We start from the raw sequence: 12,951 nt of genomic DNA, 5'->3' as shown, positions 1-12,951 counted from the left end.
TATTTCAGGCCAATTGGAGAAAGTGCAGGTTAGAAATAATCTGAAAAAAAAAAACAACATTAAATTAGTGTTGCATTTTTGGAGGTCAAATCCATATGCTTGGTCATGGAAGTGCCACTTACCATTGGGTTATCCCTTACCTTCCATGTTGTTTTCATCTGAATAAAGTGGAAATCATAATATTTATTCACAAACTCTTTACCTGATTGCTTATGGAAACAATGAAATATGTCAATAATTAAAGAATACCTTGTTCTTTAGGCATAGTAAACATTAATTTAGTGAATTTGAGCTGAGTGTCTTTCCTTATTTTACATCAAGGACCCATTGGGGTAGAATGTTGAAAAATGGAAACTATTGCATGATATACATAATGTGCTTTCATACTTTTTGACCTTGATAGCTCATTTATAAAGTATCTTCTAATAATATTTTGAGCAATCAAGCAATGTAGAAACTTTTAACAGTTTTTGTTTTTGTTTTTGTTTTGAATGAAATCTATGAGAGAGAGAGAAGATAAGCGTGAAGCAATATTTTAGCTGTGTACATTTGGTCAATTTGTCCAATCCATCATTAAGTTTAAATCCATTACCTTGACTAAATTTATTTCCTTTTGCTTAAACTCTCAACAATGTATAGTTGTTTACAGTTGTACATTCAGCTTCTATCATACAGTTTTGCACTTTTTAAATTATACTATATTGTCCAAAGTGGAATTCTTCACATTGTCCAGTATTTTGATGGGTCTTTCCGCATATTTTCTTAAGACACAAGGAGAGACTGAGACTTTTAAAATAAAGGATAGATAGGGAATGTTTGGCATAAATCAAAATACTGTTTCAAATTTCATATTATTTTAAGCACCAGAGATTTAGACAATGAGCTAAAGAATCTACAAGTCATAGCTAAAATTTTTCATATGATTCTTGGAACATATGTTCTTGTAAGTCCCATGCCCTGACTTCAGTAAAAGATAGAAACAGGAACGGAAATAATATTCATTTATCTATAGCAAACTGAAAAAATCCTTTTCTGTCTTCATCACATATATTTCCCATATAAAGCACAATTAAATGTGTAAGTGCCAAGGCATTTAAGTATATTTACAACATGTATTACAGACAAAAGCATAATTTTCTCAAATATAAATGGATCTCAGAGATCAGTTTTTGAAAACACAATCCATATTGTGCCTGGGTAGCTCAGCTGGTTAAACATTCAACTCTGGATTTCCACTCAGGTCATGATCTAAGGGTTCTCGAATCCAGCCCCGTGCTAGGCTCTGTGCTGAGCATGGAGCCTGTTTAAGATTCTATCTCTCCCTCTCCCTCTGTCCCTTCCTCTGCATTCCCCCCCTCTCTAAATAAATCAACAAAATAATAATAATAATAATAATAAAAAGCAGTGAAAATGAAAATGGGCAAAAGAACTGACCTCAAAGGAACTCTTCTTATTAAACATAATGTGAAAAGTTTATCAATTTCTTTCATAGAAAAATACATTCAATTCAAATTGCAATTATATATCTTCTCGCTTATCAGATTAACAAAATGACAGTTTTGATAAATGTCTCTTAACAAACAATTCTGAAAATGATGTCGGACACAATTGATTCCACACATTCTTGTCAGGAGCTTAAAGGGATACAATCTTTGCGTGGGTGATTTTTAGCATTTATGATATTTCAGTGTAACATAGACACATGTCTAGTGTTTGCATTTGTTGCAAAAATCTCATTCATAGGCAGGAAGATCTTCACAGCGATCCTTTCCATGTTGACCAAAGTTAAGAAACAACTTCAATGCCCTCTAGAAGGAAGCTAAATGATTCAGGGATGGCATTGTATGTAATCATCAAACCAAGGAAAGTGGATATATATATATATATATATATATATATATATTTCTAAAATAAGTTGTAAAGTGGCAGAGTTCAGGACTATCTGTTGAAGATGGTAATGTTTTCACACACACATGAACTCATATCAATAATTGTATTTACAAGAGTATCCAGATAGCATATATATGGCCTCAGGGTGGGGAAATAGCTTTCTTGGAATCAAAGTTAGGAGGATGACTTACCTTTTAAAATATTCCCATTGGTAGTTGAAAATCTGTCATAGTGATGCTGCAACAAAATAAAGCTTTTTAAAGACCTTCTTTTAGTGGATGGGTAATCACATTGGCATATTACTGGATGGTAACAGCTGTGTTCTGACATAGACTGCAGAAACAGCAAAGTTCCCAGGGCCAGAGTAAGGTTTAAACGTCTGTGTGAGGATGAGTCACTGTAGAGACAGTTCTGGACTCAAGGCTCATTCCCACATCATATCCCAACCACACTGCCATTCACTACAGGTTCCCCTACACCCTCAGGAGTTTGCCAAATATGCTGGTTGTCCAACTCTTCAGCAAACAGTAGTGAAGCTTGTTTGTGTGATTGTTTTAACAATTAAATATTATAATGAGATGTCTACCTATCAATTCATCCATACATCTACCTATCAATCTACTATCTACCTATTGATCAATCAATCTATCATCTACTAGCTATCATCCATCTATCTTACAAAGATATAGACTGAAAGATTTGTATAGTTCAAATAAGAAGATACTAGAGAGGCATACATTCCAAAGAAGCAACATGAAGAATGTAATATTTATTGCTCACTGCTAGAAAAGATGTACACATTTAATAGAAAGTATTCATAAATTAAATGAAAGAATTAAGATAATCTCCTCTTGATACAATCCAATAGTATTCAGTCCTTCAATATTCTGTTACTACTGAAAATGGAAGCCTACTACATCCGGAGTAAAATCATCATCTCCAGGGAGCATCCTGGAACACTGGACTAGATACAATTTTTTATTTGCCTCTCTCTCCACCAGGAGCTACTATGCATTTATTTTATTCTGTCTTCTCAGTTTAGACTGTGAAGCACTTGTAGAAAATTCCCTAAACTTTCTATCCTTCCACAAATGCCTTTTATGTGTTAGGTGCTCATTGTGGCATTTATCAGATGAATTTTTTCTAAGTATTAAATACAACTAAGTTAATCTCCAACATAAATCTCACCAAGTTTTTTAAAAGTTTATGCAAAGGGTAGTATGTTCAGTCATTCTCTTTTCTCTTCAATGTAATTCAGTCTCTCTTTACTCCAATAAGAATAAAAAATATCTTTCTAAAATTCTGTCTGATGGGGCGCCTGGGTGGTTCAGTGGGTTAAAGCCTCTCCCTTCACCTCTGGTCATGATCCCAGGTTCCTGGGATCGAGCCCCACATCAGGTTCTTTGCTCAGCAGGGAGCCTGCTTCTTCCTCTGTTTCTCTGCCTACCTCTCTGCCTACTTGTGACCTCTGTCAAATTAATTAGAAAAATTGTTAATAAATAAATAAATAAATACATACATACATAAAATAAAATTCTGTCTGATCTCTTTTAATGTCACTGAGACTCAGGTTCTCACCTGCATGCCACAAGGCAAAGTTGCTCCAGGATTCATCCCACACTTTCTGATATCCGCTCTCACTTCTAATTTGGACAGGGAAATGCTTCTTTTTGCCTTTCCTACAGCAGTATTTAAACATGAATGATGCAAAATTCAAAAGTCTTGGGAGGTCATTCCCTTAAGTGTTCCTTCCCTTTTAATTAAGATGCATGAGCCAGATGTGATAAAAACTTAATCTTCACTATGTGTTAATGGATTTGGGGGAAAAGTTGACCTCTTCTTGTAAATAATGTGTTTATATGGGTCATAAAGGATGACTTTTGACAGAATAATAAAACAGTGATCATCTAGATATCTAGTGGCAGGACTGGGTTCCTGATATTTTTATCTAAGAAAATTCATTAGGATTTCTTAATCAAATGGCTGATTCTAGGTCTCAGGTGGGGAATGTACAAGATGAACTTGTAAGAAAGAAAAGTGGTAACAGACACACACAACCACACACACACACGCGCACGCACACACACACACACACACACACACACACGAAGAGGTACCTCACACTGTGGTGAGAATCTGCCAAAGTGACACAGGAGTCAATGGGAAGAGCCCACAGTGCCAAAATTGAGAAAAAAAATTGAGCAACACAGTAAATGGCACAAATTTATATATAATTCATAATTTGAGAAATCTGCAAATAACAATTTGAACATTTAAATTAAAAAACTAATAAATAGGGGATAATAAAGAAGAAAATCTCCTATAAAAAGGAATTCCTAATTATTTTGTAGGTATTCTGCACTCAAAGGGTTATTAGATAACACTCAATCTCTTATTTGTGGGCTGCACACAAATGAATTCCTTCCAAAATTCCACATCGTGTAATGAAGCGAGGGGAGTAATGTGGCAAATTCTACTTCAACCAGGTGATCAAGATTAACATCAATGGTGATGAGTCACAACAAAATTATGTACCCACTGGCATGATGTGATGCAAATTGTACTTTGCCTCTATGACTTTCTCCAATAACCCATAACCTCAGTCCAATCTTGAGTGAAATATCAGACAAACCCCAAATGACAGTTTTTATATAAAATATCTGACTAGTTCTCCCCAAAACATTCAAGGTTATCAAAAACAAGGAAAGTTGAGCAGAATTATTATGATGGGCACTGAATAAGCTAAAGAATTGTTAAATAACTGTATTACACAAGCAAAACTAATATAATGCTCTATGGTCAACGTTACTCAATAAATAGAAGGATATTCAGAGAAACTGTCAGTGTCTAGAGATATTGAAGAAGACATGACAACTGTAATGTGGTATGCTGGATGAGATTCTGGAGAAGAAAAATGGCTTTAGTTAAAAACAAAGTAATATGAATAAAGTATGGATGTTAATTAAAAATAATGTGTTCACATCAGGTGAATGAGTTGCGACAAATAAACCATACCTTGTAAGATAGTAACAGGGGAAACTGACTGCAAAGCATATGGGAACTCTATATCATTTCCACAATTTCTGTGCATATCTAATGCTGTTACAACATATAAAATTTATTAGAAATACATTTATTTCATTTAATATGTGATCAAAGTATATCTGTTGAGCATGGGTCAGAAATTCCTTCCTTTTCCATGCTGAATAATATTGCATTGTATGCATTCCACATTTTGCAACAAATGGGTTGCACATTTGGGCTATCGTGACTAATGTTGATATGGGCATGAGGGTACACATGTCTCTTCCAGTCCCCACTTCCAGTGCTTTTGCTATATTCCCAGAAGTGGAAATGCTGGATCACTTGGTCATCATATTGTTAGCATTCTAATTAATGTCATACTTTCATAGCGGCTGCAACATTTTTATATTCTTATGAACAGTGTACATGAGTGTTGTTTAGTGTTGTTGAATATTTTTTTCATGTGCTCATTGCCCATTTGTATATATTTTTTGAGAAATATTTATTCAAGTCTTTTGTTGATACTGAGTTTTAGGAATTCCATGAAATGCTTTTCATTCTGTTGATTGTGGCCTTTGATGCATAGCAGTTTTTTTAATTTTGAGATAGTCCAATTTATTTACTTATTTCTTCTGTAACCTGTGTTTTTATGATGTCATTTTCAAGAAATTATTTTGTAAGGTAATATCCTGAGGTATTTTTAATTTATATTTTATTTTTATTTTGTTCAATTAGCCAACATATGATGCATCATTAGTGTTTTCTTCTGAACATTTTATTGTTTAAGTTCTTATACTTAAGTCTTTGATCCATTTGGAGTTTAATTTGTATGTGGTATAAGTAAGAGGTCTGCCTTCATTCTTTTGTACATGAATATCTAGTTTGGCTAAACTATTTGTTGAAAACACTATTCTTTCTTATTGGATGGTGTTGTCACCCTTGCAGAAATTCAGCTGACCATATAAGGGATGGTACATTTCCAGGCTTTCCAGTTCATTCCATTTGTCTATGTCCCTGTCTTAATGCCATTACCACAGTTTTGATTACTCTAGTTTTATAATGTTTCAAAATCAGGACATGTGAGACATACAAATGGTTCTTTTTAAAATTTTTTTAAATTTATTTTTTCAGTGTTCCAAGATTCATCATTTATACACCACACCCAGTGCTCCATGCAATACATGCCCTCCTTAATACCCACCAGCAGGCTCAACCATGCCCCCACCTCCCTCCCTTCCAAAACCCTCAGTTTGTTTCTCTGAGTCTACAGTCTTTCATGGTTCATTGCCCCTCCTATTTCCCCCAATTCACTTTTCCTTTCTTTCTCTCAATGTCCTCCATGTATGCTGAGTGAAATAAGTCAAGCAAAGAAAGTCAGTTATCTTAGGTTTTCACTTGTGGAGCATGAGGAATAACATGGAGGACATTAGGAGAAGCAAATGTTTCTTTTTAAGATTTTGTTTTCTAAAGATCCCTTGAAATTCCATGTGGAACTTTCAGCTGATTTTTCTATGTGCAAAAATTGTCTTTGGAGTTTTGATAAGGTTTACATAAAATGCTCGTTGTTTCAGATATTATTGACCTCTAAACAATATTGAGTCTCTTGATCCATGAAGATCTAAAATCTTTCTGTACACACACACAGACACACATACAACATATTGAAAAGAATATGCTTTTGTGTATATGGAAGATGGCAATTGGAAAAAGTGCACAATGTCCCATTTTGAGTCTAAGCACCAGAAACTGCAATAAACCAGAAAGAGTCAATGTCCCAGTTCAGCTCAATAGGCAGGAAGCTAGTGTAAAATCAGAGAAGAGTTAATGTGTCAGAGTGCGAGCCATCAGATAGAAGAGTTAAGGGTTCAGTCTGAAGGCTCTCAGGCAGGAGAATTCCCTCTTGCTCAGGGGAAGTTAGCCTTTTGTAATTTTCAGACCTTCATTTCATTAGACGAGGACCCTACATCAGTGAGAACAATCTACTTTATTCATTCTAACAATTCAAAAGTTAATATCATCCAGAAAAATCACATAGTCATAACTCAAAACAATAATCAAAGCTAAATCTGAGCACCCTGTGGTCTAGGCAAGTTAGCACATAAAATTGACATTAGAAGTCCATTGATTATTCACATAGTACCTATACATGTCTGGATAAATCATACTTAATCTCCAATAAACACTACATATGGTTATAATACCAACTATCATCATCCAACAATCCTGTATACAAACAAAAATGCACTAAAATCTCCACAAGAAGAAAATTTTAAATTTTGGGGTAATTTTTACTTTCTCCTTAATATTTAGTTAGTTAAAAAGTATGATGGAAAATAAAAATACTAAAATGTTATGGCAGAAATTCAATATCTCTTCAGTTTCATGGTAAGGTAATAAAAAAGGGAAGAAAATAAATATATTATATATATATAATATATATACACACACACACATATATATGGGTATATATATGTGTACATATATATATTCAGGCACACAAATTATTCATAATATAAGGAGTAAATGCAATAATTACAGTCTTCATTTTTATAACAATCACAGGATTAATTTGTTTAATTTTTTATAAACATATATTTTTATCCCCAGGGGTACAGGTCTATGAATCACTAGATTTACACACTTCACAGCACTCACCAAAGCACATATCCTCCCCAATGTCCATAATCCCACCCCCTTCTCCCAAACCCCTCCCCCCAGCAACCCTCAGTTTGTTTTGTGAAATTAAGAGTCACTTATGGTTTGTCTCCCTCCCAATTCCATCTTGTTTCATTGATTCTTCTTCTACCCACTTAAGCCCCCATGTTGCATCACCACTTCCTCATATCAGGGAGACCATATGATAGTTGTCTTTCTCTGCTTGACTTATCAGCCATCAAAAGAAATGAAATCATGCCATTTGCGACAACATGGATGGAACTAGAGCGTATCATGCTTAGCGAAATAAGTCAAGCAGAGAAACACAGGATTAATTTGTAATTACTTTCTTCTGTTACCTGTTCTGTACTCAGTGTACTTTCAGCAAGCAATAGAGCTGGTTGTTGTTCTCTAGCTGGTGGAGTGACACAAACCTTCATTACTGAAGTGCTTGGGTCCTGGTCACTTTGTCCGTGAGCCCACTGGGTAATGACAGGAGTGTCTGGGAAATAGCCTGACTAGTATACACAAATTGGGTCATTCTTTCTGCTTGACTCTTAAAATCCTCCTCTTCTGGTCATTGGTGAGCATTCACAATGGACATAAATATGTTTGTGCTTTTTTTGTGTGCTTTTACTCATTCAGAAAGGCATAGAAACATGACATTTCCTCAAATTTTCTTGTTACCAGTTTTCCAATAATGTTTGTTTGTATATTTGTTTGTTTTACAAGTACTTGATTATTCAGCCAAACTTTGGCCAAAACCCATTAATCAGTATAATTTCTACATCCAGTCATTTTTCATTCAAAGAAAGTGAATGCCAGGTGCATTATTTCAAGTTCTATCCATTGAGAGAAACTCCCTTCACCATGGCCTTCAGGGATTTTTCCATAATGGGGATGTAGGGTTGTATGTATTCACATTTTAGCTGTACCTACATATCACTGCTGAATGTTCTGTACATCAGGCCCAAATCCTTTCTTCTGTCACTTGATCATAGTGAATTCCCCACAGGGCCTTGGGCGCAGGCTGGGAGAGAGAAGGCATAGGAGCAAAAGTGGGGACTGTGAGCGTTTGGGCACTTCTTCATGTAACATTTTCTTCAGTTCCTGCATGGGACAGATCACCTAAAACGTATCTCCTCCTTATGTGGGGGGAGTGTTGTGTATCAAGACCTTCAGTGGATGCCTGAGACTATGGATATTGCTGAACACTAGACCTATACAGGCATACCTGTGATAAAGATTAATTTATAAATTAGGCACCCTAATAGATAACAACAATATATTTTTTTAATTCAACAATATATTTTAACAAAAGTATATGAATATGGTCTCCCTCTTTCAAAATTCCTGAGTGTACTGTACTCTCCCTTCTTCCTCTGATGATATGTGATGATATGAGATGAAATGTGGTGAATGACACAGGCATTATGTTGTTGCATTAGACTACCACTGACCTTCTGACATAATGTTAGAAGGAGGATCATCAGTTCCTGAAAAATTCCTTTTCAATTCTTTTGCAAAATTTAAAAATAGTAGTTCTAGGTTTCCTGTTTTTAAACTGTATGTGTTCTTTATATATTCAAGATATAGGCCTTTTTACATATGTGGTTAACATAAAAATAAATATAAAGTGTATGTTTATATATAATTTTATATAAAATATGTATTTAAATTGTATATAATATAAATGTTTATACATGAATGTGTGTCTATATATATCTTTTCCCCCTAGTCCATATATTAACTTTTATTTTCTTTTTTTAAAAGATTTTACTTATTTATTTGACAGACAGAGATCACAAGTAGGCAGAGAAGCAGGCAGAGAGAGAGGAGGAAGCAGGTTCCCCGTGGAGCAGAGAGCCTGATGCGGGGCTCAATCCTAGAACCCTGGGATCATGACCTGAGCCAAAGGCAGAGGCTTTAACCCACTGAGCTACCCAGGCACCCCTACCTTTTCATTTTTAAAAGAGACAATATCCAATGAAGAAAAGAGCTAAAATATTTAGAAATTTTTTTCAATTTTCAGTTTTTCTTATAGTTCATGCTTACTTTGTTATATTTAATAAATATTGATCTAAACTAACTTTAAAAATACTTTTTTTTCTGCTACTTTTATAGGTTTATCTTTTAACATCTAGGTCTCTGACTTATTTTGAGTTAATTTTTGTGTATGATATAAAGTAGAAATTGAGGTTTGTTTTCTTCTCGGATGGATATCCAATTGACCTAGCCCACTTAGTTGAAAAAAGTCTATTCTTTACCCCATTGAATTACCTTGAGATTTTGTTAAACAATTACACATTTAGATCTATTTATGGACATTCTATTGTAAAATAATATAAATATTTTATTTATATATGTCATATATAAATAAAATATTTTATATATATATAATCTTTTACATTCTTAAGGATGTCAGGACTTCAATGGAACTAATGTCCCTTTGTAGTCAAGACATTAGTGCAAATACATGAATGAAAGATTGCTGTGGATGAAAGTTACAAATGGATAATAGTCATTTATTCCACTGTTTTCTAAATTTAGTTCAAATTTATCTTCCTTTGCATCAGTTAGTAGAACAGACAGGGGCATATATTCAAATGTAGGACTCCTGGAATTTCGTTAACTCATAGGCCTCTTGTGCTCTAAGGACATCAAGTATCCTCTAGTCTTTCTGTTTCCAAATCTACGTGTTCAAATGTGCCACTAACTGTATAACAAGTATGATATGAGTTTGTTAAAAATATAGATTTTTGAATACCCCTTAATCATGGCCAAAGAGATTAGAAACTCTGAACACAGATACTATTATCTGTTCAAAAGTCTCTTCCAATGACTCCCATGATCAAACTAGTTGGAGAAGTACTAATCTAGTCATCATTAAAAACTGAGTGAATGGAAATCCATCGAGATTCCAAACTGGGACAATAAACATGTTCCACGGTGTGGTTCCAGGGCCAGTGTTTCTTCATTATAACTTCCAATCCAGAAATGGTGCTGCTTTTGGTCTCTCTTATTTTTACTTCTGTGAATGCATCAGTATCAAGGATTTTTTTTTTTTTAGAGCACTATGTACAGTTCTTAATGTAAGCTACACACACCCAAAGACACGCAAACTTCATCATAAATATTTACTCAGGTATAGGCAGTCAAACAATCAGATTTGTGCAAAAGGAACTGAAACAGTGGAAATGATAATCAGTGACATGTTAATTTGTTATAGAGAAAAATAAAGCTCAGAGTGCATGAAGTGAGAGATGTGTGATGAATGGCTCAGTGTATTCAGTTAAGCTAAGTGGTTCAAACATTAGAGGAAATAGATTCCCAGCTGTGCATTTCACCATTTTATTTATGTTGTTGATTCAAGTGGTCTACTGATCACAGTTTTCTTTGTTTTCATTCAGTTTCTTTTTTTTGTTGTTGTTTTTTGTTTTTGTTTTTGTTTTAGGCACTTTATGTTAATTGGAGACCACTAACTACAGAGAAGGCAAGATTAGTCAGTTAGCAGAAGCATATGAATGAGATGTTAGTGTCACAATGAGGATGTTAGAGGTTTCCCCAATTTCCTTACTGTTTGGGTAAAGAAAATGAGTCCTAGAGAATGGAAAGAGAATGGAAAGCTTTCTCCCAAGAGTAGAGGAAGAGGGCAGATCTTTTGTGTTTTAAACCTATTTTCTCTTTCACATACTGTACAAACTCCCTTCCCTTTGCAGCCTTGATAGGTTTAGTTTCCACTGTGTTTTGGAGGACTTAGATCAGAGTACTTCAGATTTCTGTTAGTTTTTCCTGTATCCTTTTGTGCATGCAACATATACATATTTGAGTACTCAATATGTTTCTATCAGAGTTCTAAATCTAGAAAATAGCCTTAAATACTTCATAGTAGACTCTCAATCAAAGGAAAATGACAGAAATTCCAAAATGGGGAAGAGAAAACAAAAGGAGTCAGTATCATCGTCCCGAGTTTCTGTTTAATAAGATTTCTCTGGCCTAGATAATTCAGAACATTTATCTACCTATGGAATATTAAAATAAATATAATAATAATGATAAATAATACCTCAGGTATTATTAAAGTGTTATTCTGTCTTTTGTCCTTTCAAAAACCCTATGAGGTTTTCACTACTCTCTTTGTTGAGCAGAAAAGAAAATTTAAGATCATCCAGGTTAAATTGTTACCTTCAACTATTAACCATTAGCTTTTGAGAAAACTCTCTTGCTCCACAGTCTTCTCATTGCATTCTTCACTTCTGCATTTCTCAGTGTATAGATCAGGGGATTTAACATGGGGGTGATAATGGTGTAAAATACAGCCACCATCTTATCCTCTGAAAAGGTAGTATCAGGACGCATATACATGAACGTACAGGGGCCAAAAAAGATAATGACCACAGCAATGTGGGAGCCACAAGTGGAGAGTGCTTTGCGCCTGCCTTCTGCTGAATGCTTTCTCAGGGATACCAGGATGATGGTATAGGAAATTATCAAGATTACAAAGCTCCCCAGAGCAATGGTACCACTGTTGGCTGTCACCACAACACCGACAACATATGTATCTGTGCAGGCAAGTTTCAGCACAGGATGGACATCACAAAAGTAGTGATCAATTTCATTGGGTCCACAAAAAGGTAACTGGACTACCAGAGCCACTTGAATAATGGAGTGAAAGAACCCACCTATCCAGGTCCCCAGTAACATTTTATTACATCTGCCCCTGTCCATGATGGTCGTATAGTGTAGGGGTTTACAGATAGCCACGTAACGGTCATAGGCCATAACAGTAAGGATGAAGATCTCCGTGCAACCAAAGAAATGTACCCCAAACAGTTGCAGCATGCAACCCACATAGGAGATGGTTTTGCTCTTGGCTAATAGGTCAACAATCATCTTGGGAGCTGTGACCGAAGAGTAACAAATATCCACAAAAGACAAGTAGTTGAGGAAGAAATACATGGGAACCTTAAAAAGGTTTCCCATGCAAACGGTCAGCATGATGAGGGTATTCCCCAGAAGAATGATCATGTAGAAGAAAGAAAACACCACAAAACAAACTTCTTCAACCTCTAGGTTCTGAGAAAGACCCCAGAAAATGAATTCAGTCACATTGTTTATTTTTTCCATGGAATTACTCTAGCACAGCAAGTTCCCAAGAGACAATGAAATTATCTGAAAGAAAAATATAACAGGGAACATGTACTTATGACTCAAAATAAGTGGAGAATCATGGTAGTTGGAAATGTAAAAATGGATATTTACTGCTTCTTGGCATGTATCCTTAGAGAAATTAAGGGTTATATATTTTGATCATCATACTTTCATGTTTAGTCATTCATTTATGTTAGATGAGGAAGCAATTTAACATTAGAGCAAATTCTC

The 12,951-nt window shown here is 34.9% G+C and overlaps 1 protein-coding gene across 1 annotated transcript; it reads right to left on the bottom strand.

Annotated features, from left to right (window-relative positions):
- Nucleotides 1–11,763: 11,763 nt before the first annotated feature.
- LOC132010569 (olfactory receptor 4S2) lies at nt 11,764–12,696 on the bottom strand. The gene has a single exon (XM_059388374.1). It carries the CDS (start codon nt 12,694–12,696, stop codon nt 11,764–11,766), a length of 933 nt encoding a protein of 310 aa, XP_059244357.1.
- Nucleotides 12,697–12,951: the final 255 nt, after the last annotated feature.

Source organism: Mustela nigripes, chromosome 1 (genome assembly GCF_022355385.1).
Source record: "Mustela nigripes isolate SB6536 chromosome 1, MUSNIG.SB6536, whole genome shotgun sequence".
Classification (NCBI taxonomy): domain Eukaryota; kingdom Metazoa; phylum Chordata; class Mammalia; order Carnivora; family Mustelidae; genus Mustela; species Mustela nigripes.
Note: the sequence above shows the minus strand (reverse complement) of the source record. Positions and strands in the feature narration are given on the sequence as shown.

Coding starts and splice junctions, on each gene's coding strand:
- LOC132010569 (XM_059388374.1), bottom strand. CDS start 12,696: ATGGAAAAAATAAACAATGTGACTGAATTCATTTTCTGGGGTCTTTCT.